At 39.5% G+C, this 12,139-nt stretch overlaps 1 protein-coding gene across 3 annotated transcripts; it reads left to right on the forward strand.

Moving 5' to 3' along the window:
- The first annotated feature begins 293 nt into the window (after nucleotides 1–293).
- LOC135114657 (ATP-binding cassette sub-family F member 2-like) lies at nucleotides 294–10,384 on the forward strand. Of its 3 annotated transcripts, none has more exons than XM_064030506.1 (11): nucleotides 294–438; nucleotides 2,074–2,185; nucleotides 3,140–3,245; nucleotides 3,734–3,911; nucleotides 4,214–4,431; nucleotides 5,668–5,972; nucleotides 6,188–6,349; nucleotides 6,730–6,894; nucleotides 7,052–7,354; nucleotides 7,884–8,132; nucleotides 8,795–10,384. In XM_064030506.1, exons 2-11 carry the CDS (start codon nucleotides 2,087–2,089, stop codon nucleotides 8,921–8,923), a joined length of 1,914 nt encoding a protein of 637 aa, XP_063886576.1. In that variant the 5' UTR covers nucleotides 294–438; nucleotides 2,074–2,086; the 3' UTR covers nucleotides 8,924–10,384. The 3 variants fall into 3 exon arrangements, with proteins under 3 accessions (XP_063886576.1, XP_063886577.1, XP_063886578.1); XM_064030507.1 differs by having other exon boundaries at nucleotides 323–442; XM_064030508.1 differs by lacking the exon at nucleotides 294–438 and adding an exon at nucleotides 1,207–1,337.
- The last annotated feature ends 1,755 nt before the right edge of the window (nucleotides 10,385–12,139 follow it).

Here is a 12,139-nt window from a genome sequence, read left to right on the forward strand (position 1 = left end):
CTATTCCAGTTCCAGAATTGGTGGATAGAGAGCAACCACTATTCTGAAGTCTGATAATAATTTCTTTCCAACACCACCTTTGATTGGAATACAAATAAGGATTTTTTTTTTTTTTTACTGATGTACCTGGGTACCACATAAATTTTCCAGATATTTCTTTTTATTGCAATTCCAGAGAGAAATAGCAGGAAGACCAATAGTCGTTTATAACAACTGCTTCCTTCCAGTTTCACCTTTGACTTGAGTGAAAACATGGATTTCTCTTATTTTACAGATATTCCCGGGTACTATATCAATTTTCCATATATATTTATTTTTATTGCAGTTCCAGAGAGGGCTGGGACGGAGGGCCATCTGGCGGCGAATGGTGGAAGTGGTGGTCCCGGGGTGATTATTGCACGTGTGGATATAAGCTCTGCCTGTTTGTCTTATTTCCAAGCAAGTACTGAATTCCCTTTCACTCCATAAGTCTATATTTAAGAGTGAGGTGTGTGTGCGTGTACTGACAAAAGGACATGACTGAAGGTTGAGTGGTTACTGAGATATTTGCTGTGAGGAGGGAGGAAAGTAGGCCACGGGAGTCTGCCATCAAAATGCGGGTGTCACTTCCTTATTTAGCGTTCACTGCATCATTTACCGGGATCGATGGTGGCAGTGTGCAGGCTTAGGAAGAGTTACTGTGGTCTGAGCGTAGCACGTGTGAAATGTTTACCCAAATGAAGAAGATTGGATATCCAGAAGGCGGGAGGGTTGCGTCATGCCTTTGTTGTAGAGAAACCAGTTATTTAATGGAAAATCTGGAATACTGGACGTTTTTTTTTTTTATTAATTCAAGCACGTATACATGCAATTATCAGTAGTGAAGGATGGAATTAGTGATCTAAAGTAACTAGAAAGGTATATTTTAGTGTATAGTATTGTTGTAGCAAGGTCAACGTGGCCGCTATTGCTGGACTGCCATGACGTAATGAGTGACCGCGGCCTGGCCCTGGTGTGGCCTTTGCCCGGCCCTGAGTGACTCTAGACCGTCCCTAGACTAGTTCCGGTCCCTTTTTTAAGTCATGTTGATTGATAAATAATTTAGATGTAGTGGTTTCCAATTTCCATGACACCTGCATGAAATGATCCTATTTTTTTTTTTTCTTTTAACTTCTGACATTCCACGTGACCAGAAATGGGTGAGGAAATTTGTTTGTACCAGTTATATATGTCTGGGAAGTATTTACCTGTGTGAGTGATGAATGTAGGACAGTACAAGTAGATGTAGATGAAGGTAAAAGATCACAGCTACTGCATCATCAGTACTGCCAACAGCACACACCATGCAAGGTTACCAGGTAGTTATCTTTGTTTAGGTACATGAATGCAAGATGATTCTATACTTAACTTGTGATAGTTGTGGAAAGGAGTGAGTAGTGTACATTAAGGTATTACTTCAAATTTACACTCATACTCCACAACATTGTTAATGTGATTTTTGCATACCTTACTGGATTCTAAGAAACCTAATCTCAGAGTTTCTGTAGGAAATCCATGGTTTTTAAAATAGACACAGGCACTTCCCCAAAAAATTCCCTAGATCCTATCCTTTAGGATAGATTAGGTAAATACCCCTGAGGGGGTTTGAGGAAGGCACAAGCCCTGACTAGGTTAGCTTAGGTTAAATTAGTATCTCTGGAGGGGGCTAGGGCAATGCAGCCCCCCCCCCCACCCACTAGGTTAGGTAGGATAGGGGATTATGGTATAAATTTAAACATTTACCTACTTTAATTTTCTCTCTCTCTCTCTCTCTCTCTCTCTCTCTCTCTCTCTCTCTCTCTCTCTCTCTCTCTCTCTCTCTCTCTCTCTCTCTCTCTCTCTCTCTCTCTCTCTCTCTCTCTCAGCAACTGGTCATGTTAAATTCATGACCTGAAATAGGTGGTTCTTTGCACCATGGATACACATTTCTTTACCCCTCAACCTTTTAGGTTAACATTGCAATAATTACATTACAAGTCAGTTGGTGATATTTTCTTATAATTAAGCATTGCCTCAGATATTTTCTTGGATAAACTTACTAATGATCTTTTGTAGATTTCAGATCAAGATGCCTTCTGACGCCAAAAAGAAGCGAGAACAGAAGAAGAAAGAGGCAGCCAAGGCCAAGCAGAGTGGCAAGAAAATTGAAAATAAAGAAGAGAAAGAGGTGAGTCATTCACATTCTCTGTCATGGAGACTTGTTACTTACTATTTACTGTAATACAGTAAAATCCCTCTTATCCAACGTCAACGGGACCACCGACATGCTGGATACTTGAATATTGCCGGGTACTTGAATAGAAGTGAAATTATGTCCACAATCACCACCCTATACTCACGCATCTTACCATAACAAAGATCAGCTGATCGCCGTGCCGCGCGTCGCCACCCACGCTGCCACCTCACACTCACCAACACACAGTTGTAGCATTGGGCCTGTAATTGTGACTCCTGATCTTTTCAAGCTGAACCACTCGTATAACACTTTGTCCATCATTTCACCACAATGATACTGCACTGTGTGACGATTTTCCGCTGCCTTTGGGGTGTCAGTGGCTTTCATGTAATCCCGCAACTTTTTCGTTTGGGATTTAATGTCATAAATAGTTGATGAGCCCACACCATATTCCACCATTAGTTGCTGTCTGCTTTCACCTCTCTTAAATCATCAACAAATGTCTACCTTCTGCTTAAGTGTAAGCACAACACGCTTCCTCTTTTTTACAACTTAAGGCATGATGAAGGTGTCAGGCGATAAACAGTGCACACACGGGACTGAGTCACTGAGTAAACACAGTGCAGTGGGCCACGGGTGGCGTGAAGCAGTGTGCTCTGGTGGCGAGGGGACAAAGTATGCCTCGCACGGGAATTTTAATCGATTTTATGAGTACACATTGATTTTTTATTGATTTTAAGGCTCGGGGAAAAATGTGCCAGATACTTGAAGCTGCCAGATGAGAGGGATTTTACTGTACTTCCTGATAGTAGGTTAGGGGAAGAAACAGGTCTCATATTTTATAGCTCTAATTAATAAGGTACCCAAACCATATAAAAGTAAATAACCATATATGCACACCATGGATCAACAGTAATGACTTGCATGGATGTGTAATCCTTCCAGCAACCAAAGGACAAGGGAACTGCCAACAATACCAAGAACAACTCCCGTGAAACCACCCCACTGCAGAATGGCACTGCAAATGGCATTGAGAAGCTCAGTGCAGAAGGTCAGTGATGTGGGAAAAAATGTGAGCTGTAAAGGAAGAATACTTTCTCTCTCTCTCTCTCTCTCTCTCTCTCTCTCTCTCTCTCTCTCTCTCTCTCTCTCTCTCTCTCTCTCTCTCTCTCTCTCTCTCTCTCTCTCTCTCTCTCTCTCTCCATGACTTTTCTGAATGTTCTTAAAGTGGCTTTTATGATACAACCTTAATGTGCTTTTAGTATGTGATTGTAATTTGGCAATTTAGCTGAGATATGATGGTCATGTTATAAATAGCACTTGAAATTATCCTTAGAAGCCTTTAAGCTACCTTTCCTCATGTACCTTTCTAAATCATGATTTCAAGACTATAATTGTAATAAGTTTATAAAATTTATTTGAAGTTGCTTAACTTAATGCTCATACTTGTCTATCATAGTGACTCTTCTAGAGTCTAAGAATTGTTGAAACATTAGGGACAAAAATATCAAGTAAGCTGACAGTAACGCGGGTTTGCAGAGATCCTTTGCCGCAAGCTTGAGGAGGACATGCGCATTGCCAGTGAGGCACGCTCCTGCACTGGTGTCTTGGGCATTCACCCACGTGCTCGGGACATTAAGATTGACAACTTCTCCATCACTTTCCACGGATCAGAGATGCTGCAAGACACCAAGCTGGAGTTGAACTGCGGGAGACGGTAATTTTGCATTCATTTTGTACCCAGGAAGACCATTCAAATGAGCAATATTATTGTAAATGTATTTTGAATAATATTTTCATGGCATTCATGGATTTATAAGTTTTGGTTAGTCTGTATGGATTAAACCATTAGTCACGTCCATCCACTCCTGACACCAAAAAACTCCATACCATTGCTGAAGTAATATGCACAGAATTAGGTTGAAATGATTGTTGACAAAAGTAACATTATAGTCCAAGACACAATGCAAGGATGAACATGCATTTCAGTACTGCTATAAAAATCCCTGTTATTTTCAGGTACGGCTTAATTGGTGCTAATGGATGTGGAAAATCTACTCTATTAGCAACCTTAGCCAACAGGGAAGTTCCCATCCAGAAGCACATAGATATTTTCCACCTAGTGCGGGAGATGCCAGCCTCGGACAAGACTGCTCTTCAGTGTGTCATGGAGGTGGATGAAGAGAGGATTCGCCTTGAGTCTTTGGCTGAAGAATTAGTTTCCAGCGAAGATGATGGTAAACTTGTTCTCCTGTTCTCCATTGTATTGCTTCTTGAATTTATTTTTTGTACAATGACTGCAAAAAAGAATCAACAAACTAAATATTAATTAGAGCACACTGATAAACTAAAACTTTGATTTACAGCAATGGGAGATATCAGAAATTGGTACATTGTCATGTATGTCATCTCAGTTGACCTGAAGATTTTTTTTTTTTTTCTTTTTTTTCTTCTCTCTCTCTCTCCACCCCACAGTAACTGTCAAGCATAGCAGGGGAAGAAAACTCCTGCACTCCCCTGCCCATTTCCCTCTTGGTGCGAGCCTCTCATTTCATTGGTCTTATTTAATTCTCCTTACAGTATAATGGTTCCTGGCAAGCTTAACAATGAAGGAAAGAGTGTTGTGATGGTGTTTGTTCAAGCAGGGCTTTGTGATTGTAAGACGGGAAGGGAAGGAAGAAAGGAAGATTAGAAGCAGCTGTCACACAGGTGGTGAAGGTTGTACTAGCGCTGGGAACAAGTGTCACTCCCTGTCGCCTTGCAGCTCACAAACCTCTTCTGATTAAGAGAATGAGGAAGCAGTGACTCAGTTTTTGCAAAGCTTATATCCTATCAACTTATAATTCTTTCATCTATCTTAGTTTTTTGTCTAGAGCCTTTCTTTCTCTTGGGAGTGACACTTTGTTTCAGTTGCTGGTGAAGCCTTTGCCCCCATGTGGAGACTGCTGCTGATGCTGGTGCAGCCTTTGCCTCCATGTGGTGACTGCTGCTGATTTTCTTATTTTCCTTCCAGTCTCACAATTACTGATCCCTGCTTGAACAAACACCATCACAACACTCTTTTTTTGTTGTTAAACTTGCCAAGACCCATAACAATGTAAGGAGAATTAAATGTGATTGATGAAATGAGAGGTTCATACCAAGGGAAAATGCACAGGAAAGGTTTTCCTCCCCCACTGGTGACTTATTAAAAACTGAACGTACCATCTTGTGGGCATGCGAGTTGCTGTATGTGACATTTTACCACTTTTGATACCTCCCACGGCTGTAAATCAAGCATTGAAGCTTTGGTCTATGGGTGCACTATGATGTTTACAGTTCATTGATATTTTTAGCAGCCATTGTATTTAGAAATTGACTTTATCATATGTTATTGCTTGTCACACATCAGTAGATCAGATTTATACATACATAACATGTACCAAGGCTGTCTCTCCAAGATTAATTTGATTTCAAAATTTAATTATTTACAGAGGCCCAAGAGCAGCTGATGGACATATATGACCGCTTGGAGGACCTTGGAGCTGACCAGGCTGAGGCCAAGGCTGCCTTCATCCTGCATGGTCTTGGCTTCACCCATGCCATGATGGAGAAGAAGTGCAAGGATTTCTCTGGTGGCTGGAGAATGAGAATTGCCCTGGCCCGTGCTCTGTATGTCAAGCCTCACCTACTATTGCTGGATGAACCCACCAACCATTTGGATCTGGATGCCTGTGTGTGGCTGGAAGGGGAGCTGGCCAAGTACAAGCGCATCCTGGTCATTATCTCCCACTCCCAGGTGAGGTTGACAGACAGATGGACATAAAATTATAATTTTAATATTTTTTATAACTAAGTTCTGAGGGTATTTTTCACAATACCTGAATATATTATGCTTTATTCTGTTGATAAATTCACTACCATTTTCTCAAAGCTGCTTGCATCACATCCAAGGACATTTCCAGTTATTTCTTATACTAAGTTTTCTGTTTCCTTGTCTCCACATTCTCTCAGGACTTCCTCAATGGCGTGTGCTCCAACGTGATCCACATGGACAAGAAGAAATTGAAGTATTTTGGTGGTAATTATGATGCATTTGTAAGGACACGTCTTGAATTGCTGGAGAACCAGATGAAGCAGTACCAGTGGGAGCAGGACCAGATCGCTCACATGAAGGTAAACCTCAATGTCCTGTTTAAACTGTTTCATTGGTGACTTACTCTTACCAATGCAATGGTCAAATTTTATCCAAGCTTCTCTGATGAGTAGAGGTCTCTGAAAAGTCGCTATTTGTTTTGGCCTATACACTATGTTGCTCTTTTCGTCCGTCTCAATCTTTTACCCTTTTCTCAGGTATTACAACCCACACCACTGCCTCCTTTTTATAGGGCTGCCTTCATATTACTTAGCATTTTCAGTATTCATCTTCTTATTTTATTTCTCATTTTCTCAAGTGACATATCCACCTAGGATGCTGCATTTGGTCCTGCACACCTTGTAGCATAGTGTACAGAAAACTTGTTGGTGGTCATGCATCAATACATCATCTCTTTCAGAACTACATTGCTCGGTTTGGCCATGGCTCAGCCAAGCTTGCCCGACAAGCCCAGTCCAAAGAGAAGACCCTTGCCAAGATGGTTGCTGGAGGACTCACAGAGAAGGTCTCTAGGGACAGGTGTCTCACCTTCTACTTCCCGGATTGTGGAACGATTCCTCCACCAGTAAGCACAAGCTTTGTTATGCAAGTTTCATATATTACTCTGTTCCTGTTATTCTTCACTCTATCAAGTCATCATAGTAACATTTCAGTAATCACAGACTGAAGAATTTAAAGCATCACAAGTTTTTGTTTTATCTTCAATAATATATCCCTTCCAGGTCATCATGGTGCAGAACGTCAGTTTCCGGTACAGTGACAACACACCTTTCATCTACAAGGATCTGGAGTTTGGTATTGACCTGGACACAAGGCTGGCTCTGGTGGGGCCTAATGGTGCTGGCAAATCAACACTACTCAAGTTACTCTATGGTGAACTGAACCCAACCACTGGCATGATTCGCAAGAACACCCACCTCAGGATTGCCCGCTACCACCAGCACCTGCATGAGCTTCTGGATTTGGATGTCTCACCCTTGGATTACATGATGAAACAGTTCCCTGAGCTTAAGGAACGAGATGAGGTAACTCAACTGTTTTGTGGAATTAATTTGGTGGGCCTTAAGACTGTCCCTTTCCACCATGGGCAAACAGGGCCAAGAGTATGGATGATGTGTATATGAGTGTGTGGTGCCTTGTCTGGGCCACCCCATATGGGATTTCTAGCCTTACATATAGATAGATGTATTTTTATTTCAGCAATGAGTCTTGACATGACATAACATCACATTTCAATTACCCCCTTTGAAGAGGGATCTGAACCTTGCACTTAGATTAATTACTTTAAGCAGTGCAAGTTTGAAAGTATCAGTGAGGCTTCTGTCAAAATCTCTACATCAGATAAGATAATAGACCTTTTTCTTTCATTGTATTTTGTTAGATTTAGTTTTCTTTGTGAAACATATCCAAAATAATGCTCAGTAGATTAGCCTTGCTGCTGGAGGTTTACAGTGCAGCTTATCTCATATTTGGACACAATAGATGGAGACTTTTAGCTCCATATGATACATATCTTGTACATATCACATATATGATGCATTTCTGTTCCTCCAGGTGCGGAAGATCATAGGTAGGTATGGCCTGACGGGCAAGCAGCAGGTGTCACCCATCCGCCAGCTGAGTGACGGACAGAGGTGTCGTGTGGTGTTTGCCTGGCTGGCCCACCAGGCGCCCCACCTTCTGCTGCTGGACGAGCCTACCAATCACCTTGACATGGACACTATTGATGCCCTGGCTGAGGCTGTGAACGACTTTGAAGGAGGCCTTGTGCTGGTTTCCCATGACTTCAGGCTAATTTCTCAGGTTAGTACAGATTATGTTAGAGATTTGGGTACATATTACTGGGAAAACTCGAGCCTTGTGTAAGAAATGCATGAAAAAGAAAAAAAGAAAATCGGTGAACTGTTTTGACAGCTTAGAAATGTTAATTGTCAGGTATAATAAACATTGATAAACAGGTTTGCATTTTCATCACTCAGGCTTATACAAGGTTAGAGTTTTCTCAATAGTACATACACTTAGTGCCTTGTCTTTTCATTGGGTACTAATTACACAAGAAGGGATCTCAAACCCCTTGGCTTTGTCACTTTTTTCCTTCCATAATGTGCAGGGAATACAGTGGCAATATTTTTGTCCCCCCTTCACCCTCAGGGAATAGAGATTTAGAAGTTTATCTGATATTTTTGTCTTTCATTTGCCAATTTTTCCCATTATTAATTACTAGGTTTTACTGGAATGCATAGATATCTGATAAAATACCAGTGGCCATTTATTTGTTCATCAGTGGTGTTCATGGAATATTAAAGTAATTTACAATGAAAGCCTCAGTTTATGATAAGATGTAATTTATGATCATATGAGTTTTTAAAGGTATGGATTTGTTTAATTTTCTCTTGTTTGAAATGATGAAGGATCACTGCTTGTCAGGATTTGTGTTAATATTTGAATTTTCAAATGATGTGCAGGTTGCTGAGGAGATATGGATCTGTGAGAACCAAACAGTCACCAAGTGGGAGGGAGACATCCTTTCCTACAAGGAAATGCTCAAGAAGAAGGTAATGAAGGATAATGAGAAACGAAAGAAAATGTTTTAGGTGAATATTTTTCCAAATGACATTTACTTTTTTTTTTTTTTTTTTTTTTTTTTTTTTTTTTCCTCCAAATAACAGATATAGACTGATCTTTTAGCATTTTTCAAGCTATAGTTTTGAAATACTAAAAATCTCATTTATATGTACAGAAAATGTGTATTGTTATACTTCCAGTATGTTAATTTTTTTTATCCTTGAGTTAACATTTAACATTTGTTTTATCAGTTTTTATCATTGCCATGTCCTGATTATGATTCATGAATATCGGTCCTCTAGACACTCCACTACTTTTGAACAGACTACAGATATATACCAACAATTTTTTCTTCTTATTTTCCCTTCATTAGTTTCTATATGAATATTTCCATCCATATCCTGATGAAACATGTGTAGGCCTGCTTTTATGTGTTTATTCTCTTAGAGCCTTGTGACATGATGCAACATAAACCTATGTTTTCATATCAGGGAATATATATTTATATAATGTTGGTTTTGTACTACTTGCACTTATACCTCCATGCCCAGCATCCCTTAATATGTCAAATTTTACTGAAACTTTACAACCACAGTGATTTCTCCTCATGGATAGTTTATAGAAAGGTAACAGTTACTGTTGGTGTATTATTTGATTCTTGAATCTTGCATCAGGCTCAAATTTGCTCCAGGTATGATAAATTGTTGAGGTTTGGCAACAGCCCAGTGCTGTGGCCAGAGTTTAGTATGTAGTCTACAAGGTTCCTGTTATGTGGCTCATGTGTGCTTTAAAAGTTAAAAAAATTAACCAAGTGTTAGCACAAATTATTTTTCTTCAGTCTTCATTTTGAGATGCTTTTCATAGAAGAGACAATGTGTTGTTCTCTTCGTTGCGGCTGTGGTGACCCATCATGGCTTGTAATGTGGTCTTTACTCTCTTTTGCTCTGGATTGCCTTGGATTACTTTGAACATTGAAATTTAGCTATCAGTCTTTTTGGTGCAAATATATATATATATATATACAGTTTGCATGCTTGGATACCAAAGTGACATACTAAAAATATGAATATTGAAATATACATAGAATATTTAAATGTTTGATATAAAACTAACTTGGATATACATTACATGTTCCATCATTGTTTCATCATTAAAAAAATTGTTGTCTGGAATGGATCACGTCTCCCAGACACCTTTACTGTTTTTCTGTTCTATTATCCTGAGGCCTTGCAGAATCAAGTTGTGATGAAAGATGTGTCAAGGCTGCCTGCTTACACTTGTTTCTGATGACAATATAAATTCATAACTGCATATTATGTACATTATGGATTGCACACTATGTAGTGCTGTTGTTCTGTAAAGTATTTGGCTTTAACACAGTGTTACTGTGAGAATCTATTAACATCCATAGGATGTGCATCTGTGCTCTTCATATAATATGGATACTGATAATGTTAAAAAAAAAAAATGCAATAAAATCTTAAGTAGAATTCTGCCTATAAATTTACCCAACTCCTCAGCAGTGAGGACACACTGAGAGCAACCAGACTGTTACTTGCTTCTCTATGAACTCATGGCATTCCATACCCTACTGCCACTTGTCTGTGTTGATGCAATGTTTGCAATTCTGCCACTGATTTCAGCAAGAATTACGATGCTGTCGTTGTTACTGGTTTGTATCTGCTAAGTCACTTATTACACTAATTATCTAAGAATGCCCATGCAAATCCTTGATGTGACCGTACAAGATTACTTAATCCTTTCACTGCGATATGAAACAAAAGCATCAGAAGTAATGTATGAAATCTTTGTAAGCATCTACAAGAAAGGAGGGGATTAAAAATAATAGATTTTGCAATTTCTAACCAGTTTGAAGATTGGAGGTGGCTGTAGAACAAATCAAGACGTCTCAGAGTGATAAGTAATTAGGGAAGGGTGTACCAAATAGTCAAAGAACTAAATTTATAATAATAAATAACAATATAAATATAAATAGTCAAAGGGTTGAGCTGTGATCTGTTCTTGAATTGAAAATCTGCCCTTGTAAGCCCTAAGGCTTACATTGTGTTTTATCACCAATTAAAAAGTATTGTAAAACCACCTTACTTGTTAGAGAGCCATGGGGGACAAAAACAATCTTAAAATGCACATATAAAACACCACTACATCTTCGCTAAGGGAGAGGTGGGTGAGGACTGCGTGGCGCTGAGGTGGAAGCGTCATCCCGGGTGGCGAGGCTAGGCGTGTGTGTGTGTGTGTTTGTGCGTAATCTAAGTGTAAGCATTTTTTTCTTATTCGTATTTTTTTTCTCTCTCTAGATAGTGTGTGTGTGTATGTTTAAACAAACTTAACCTAATTTCTTGAACTACAGGTGTGTGTGTGTGTAATAATAACAATGATAATAATAATAATAATAATAATAATAATAATAATAATAATAATAAACGGATTATTATGAATTGCAATTCATCATATGAATTGCAAGTTTGTAATTTATATAAAGAATTGCTACTGATGTACATGAACTATGAATACATTGTGAAAACCATGCTTTCAAAAGTTGATCCAAGATATCAACGTGAGTTCCTGATGCTAGAGCAGGTGTATTTGGGTGCATCTGTCTTAAAAACAATAACAGACAATCCAGAATTAAGCAAGCAAAAAAAGGAAATGTATGAGTTTCGCTTCCACTGCAGATTATTTTTGATAGTAGCAGCAGAACAGATCAGGAAGAGATTTAATTTCGGAGATGAAGTCCTTTCAAGAATGCATATGCTGGAGCCAGCCAGTGTTCTAGGCATCCAGGGCAAAGTGCAAGAGCAAAGTTTGGTGCCCCTCGCGACACACCTTCCCCGAATCATTGCCCAGGATGATTCTACCCTCCAGCAACTGGACGATGAGTGGAAGAAGCTTGCCGTAGAAGATCTGCCTGAATCCATTACCAACATGGCGAAAAAAGTGGACAAAAGGAATTACAACCAGCTTGATAAATTTTGGTGTGCCATAAAAACTCTGGAAGATAGTGATGGAAACCCCAAGTTTAAGCTTGTTTCAGACTTTTCACTAGGATGTCTTTCTTTGCCTCATGTTAATGCTGACTGTGAGCGCTGCTTCTGTAGTGTAAACCGTGTGAAAACAAAAGACAGAAATAAGCTAAAAACAGAAACCGTAAGAGACATCATCCTAGCGAAGCAGTGTGTTGCTTCCACATCTAGCAGTGACTGTACGACCTTCAAGCCATCAAT

Source organism: Scylla paramamosain, chromosome 28, assembly GCF_035594125.1.
Source record: "Scylla paramamosain isolate STU-SP2022 chromosome 28, ASM3559412v1, whole genome shotgun sequence".
NCBI lineage: Eukaryota > Metazoa > Arthropoda > Malacostraca > Decapoda > Portunidae > Scylla > Scylla paramamosain.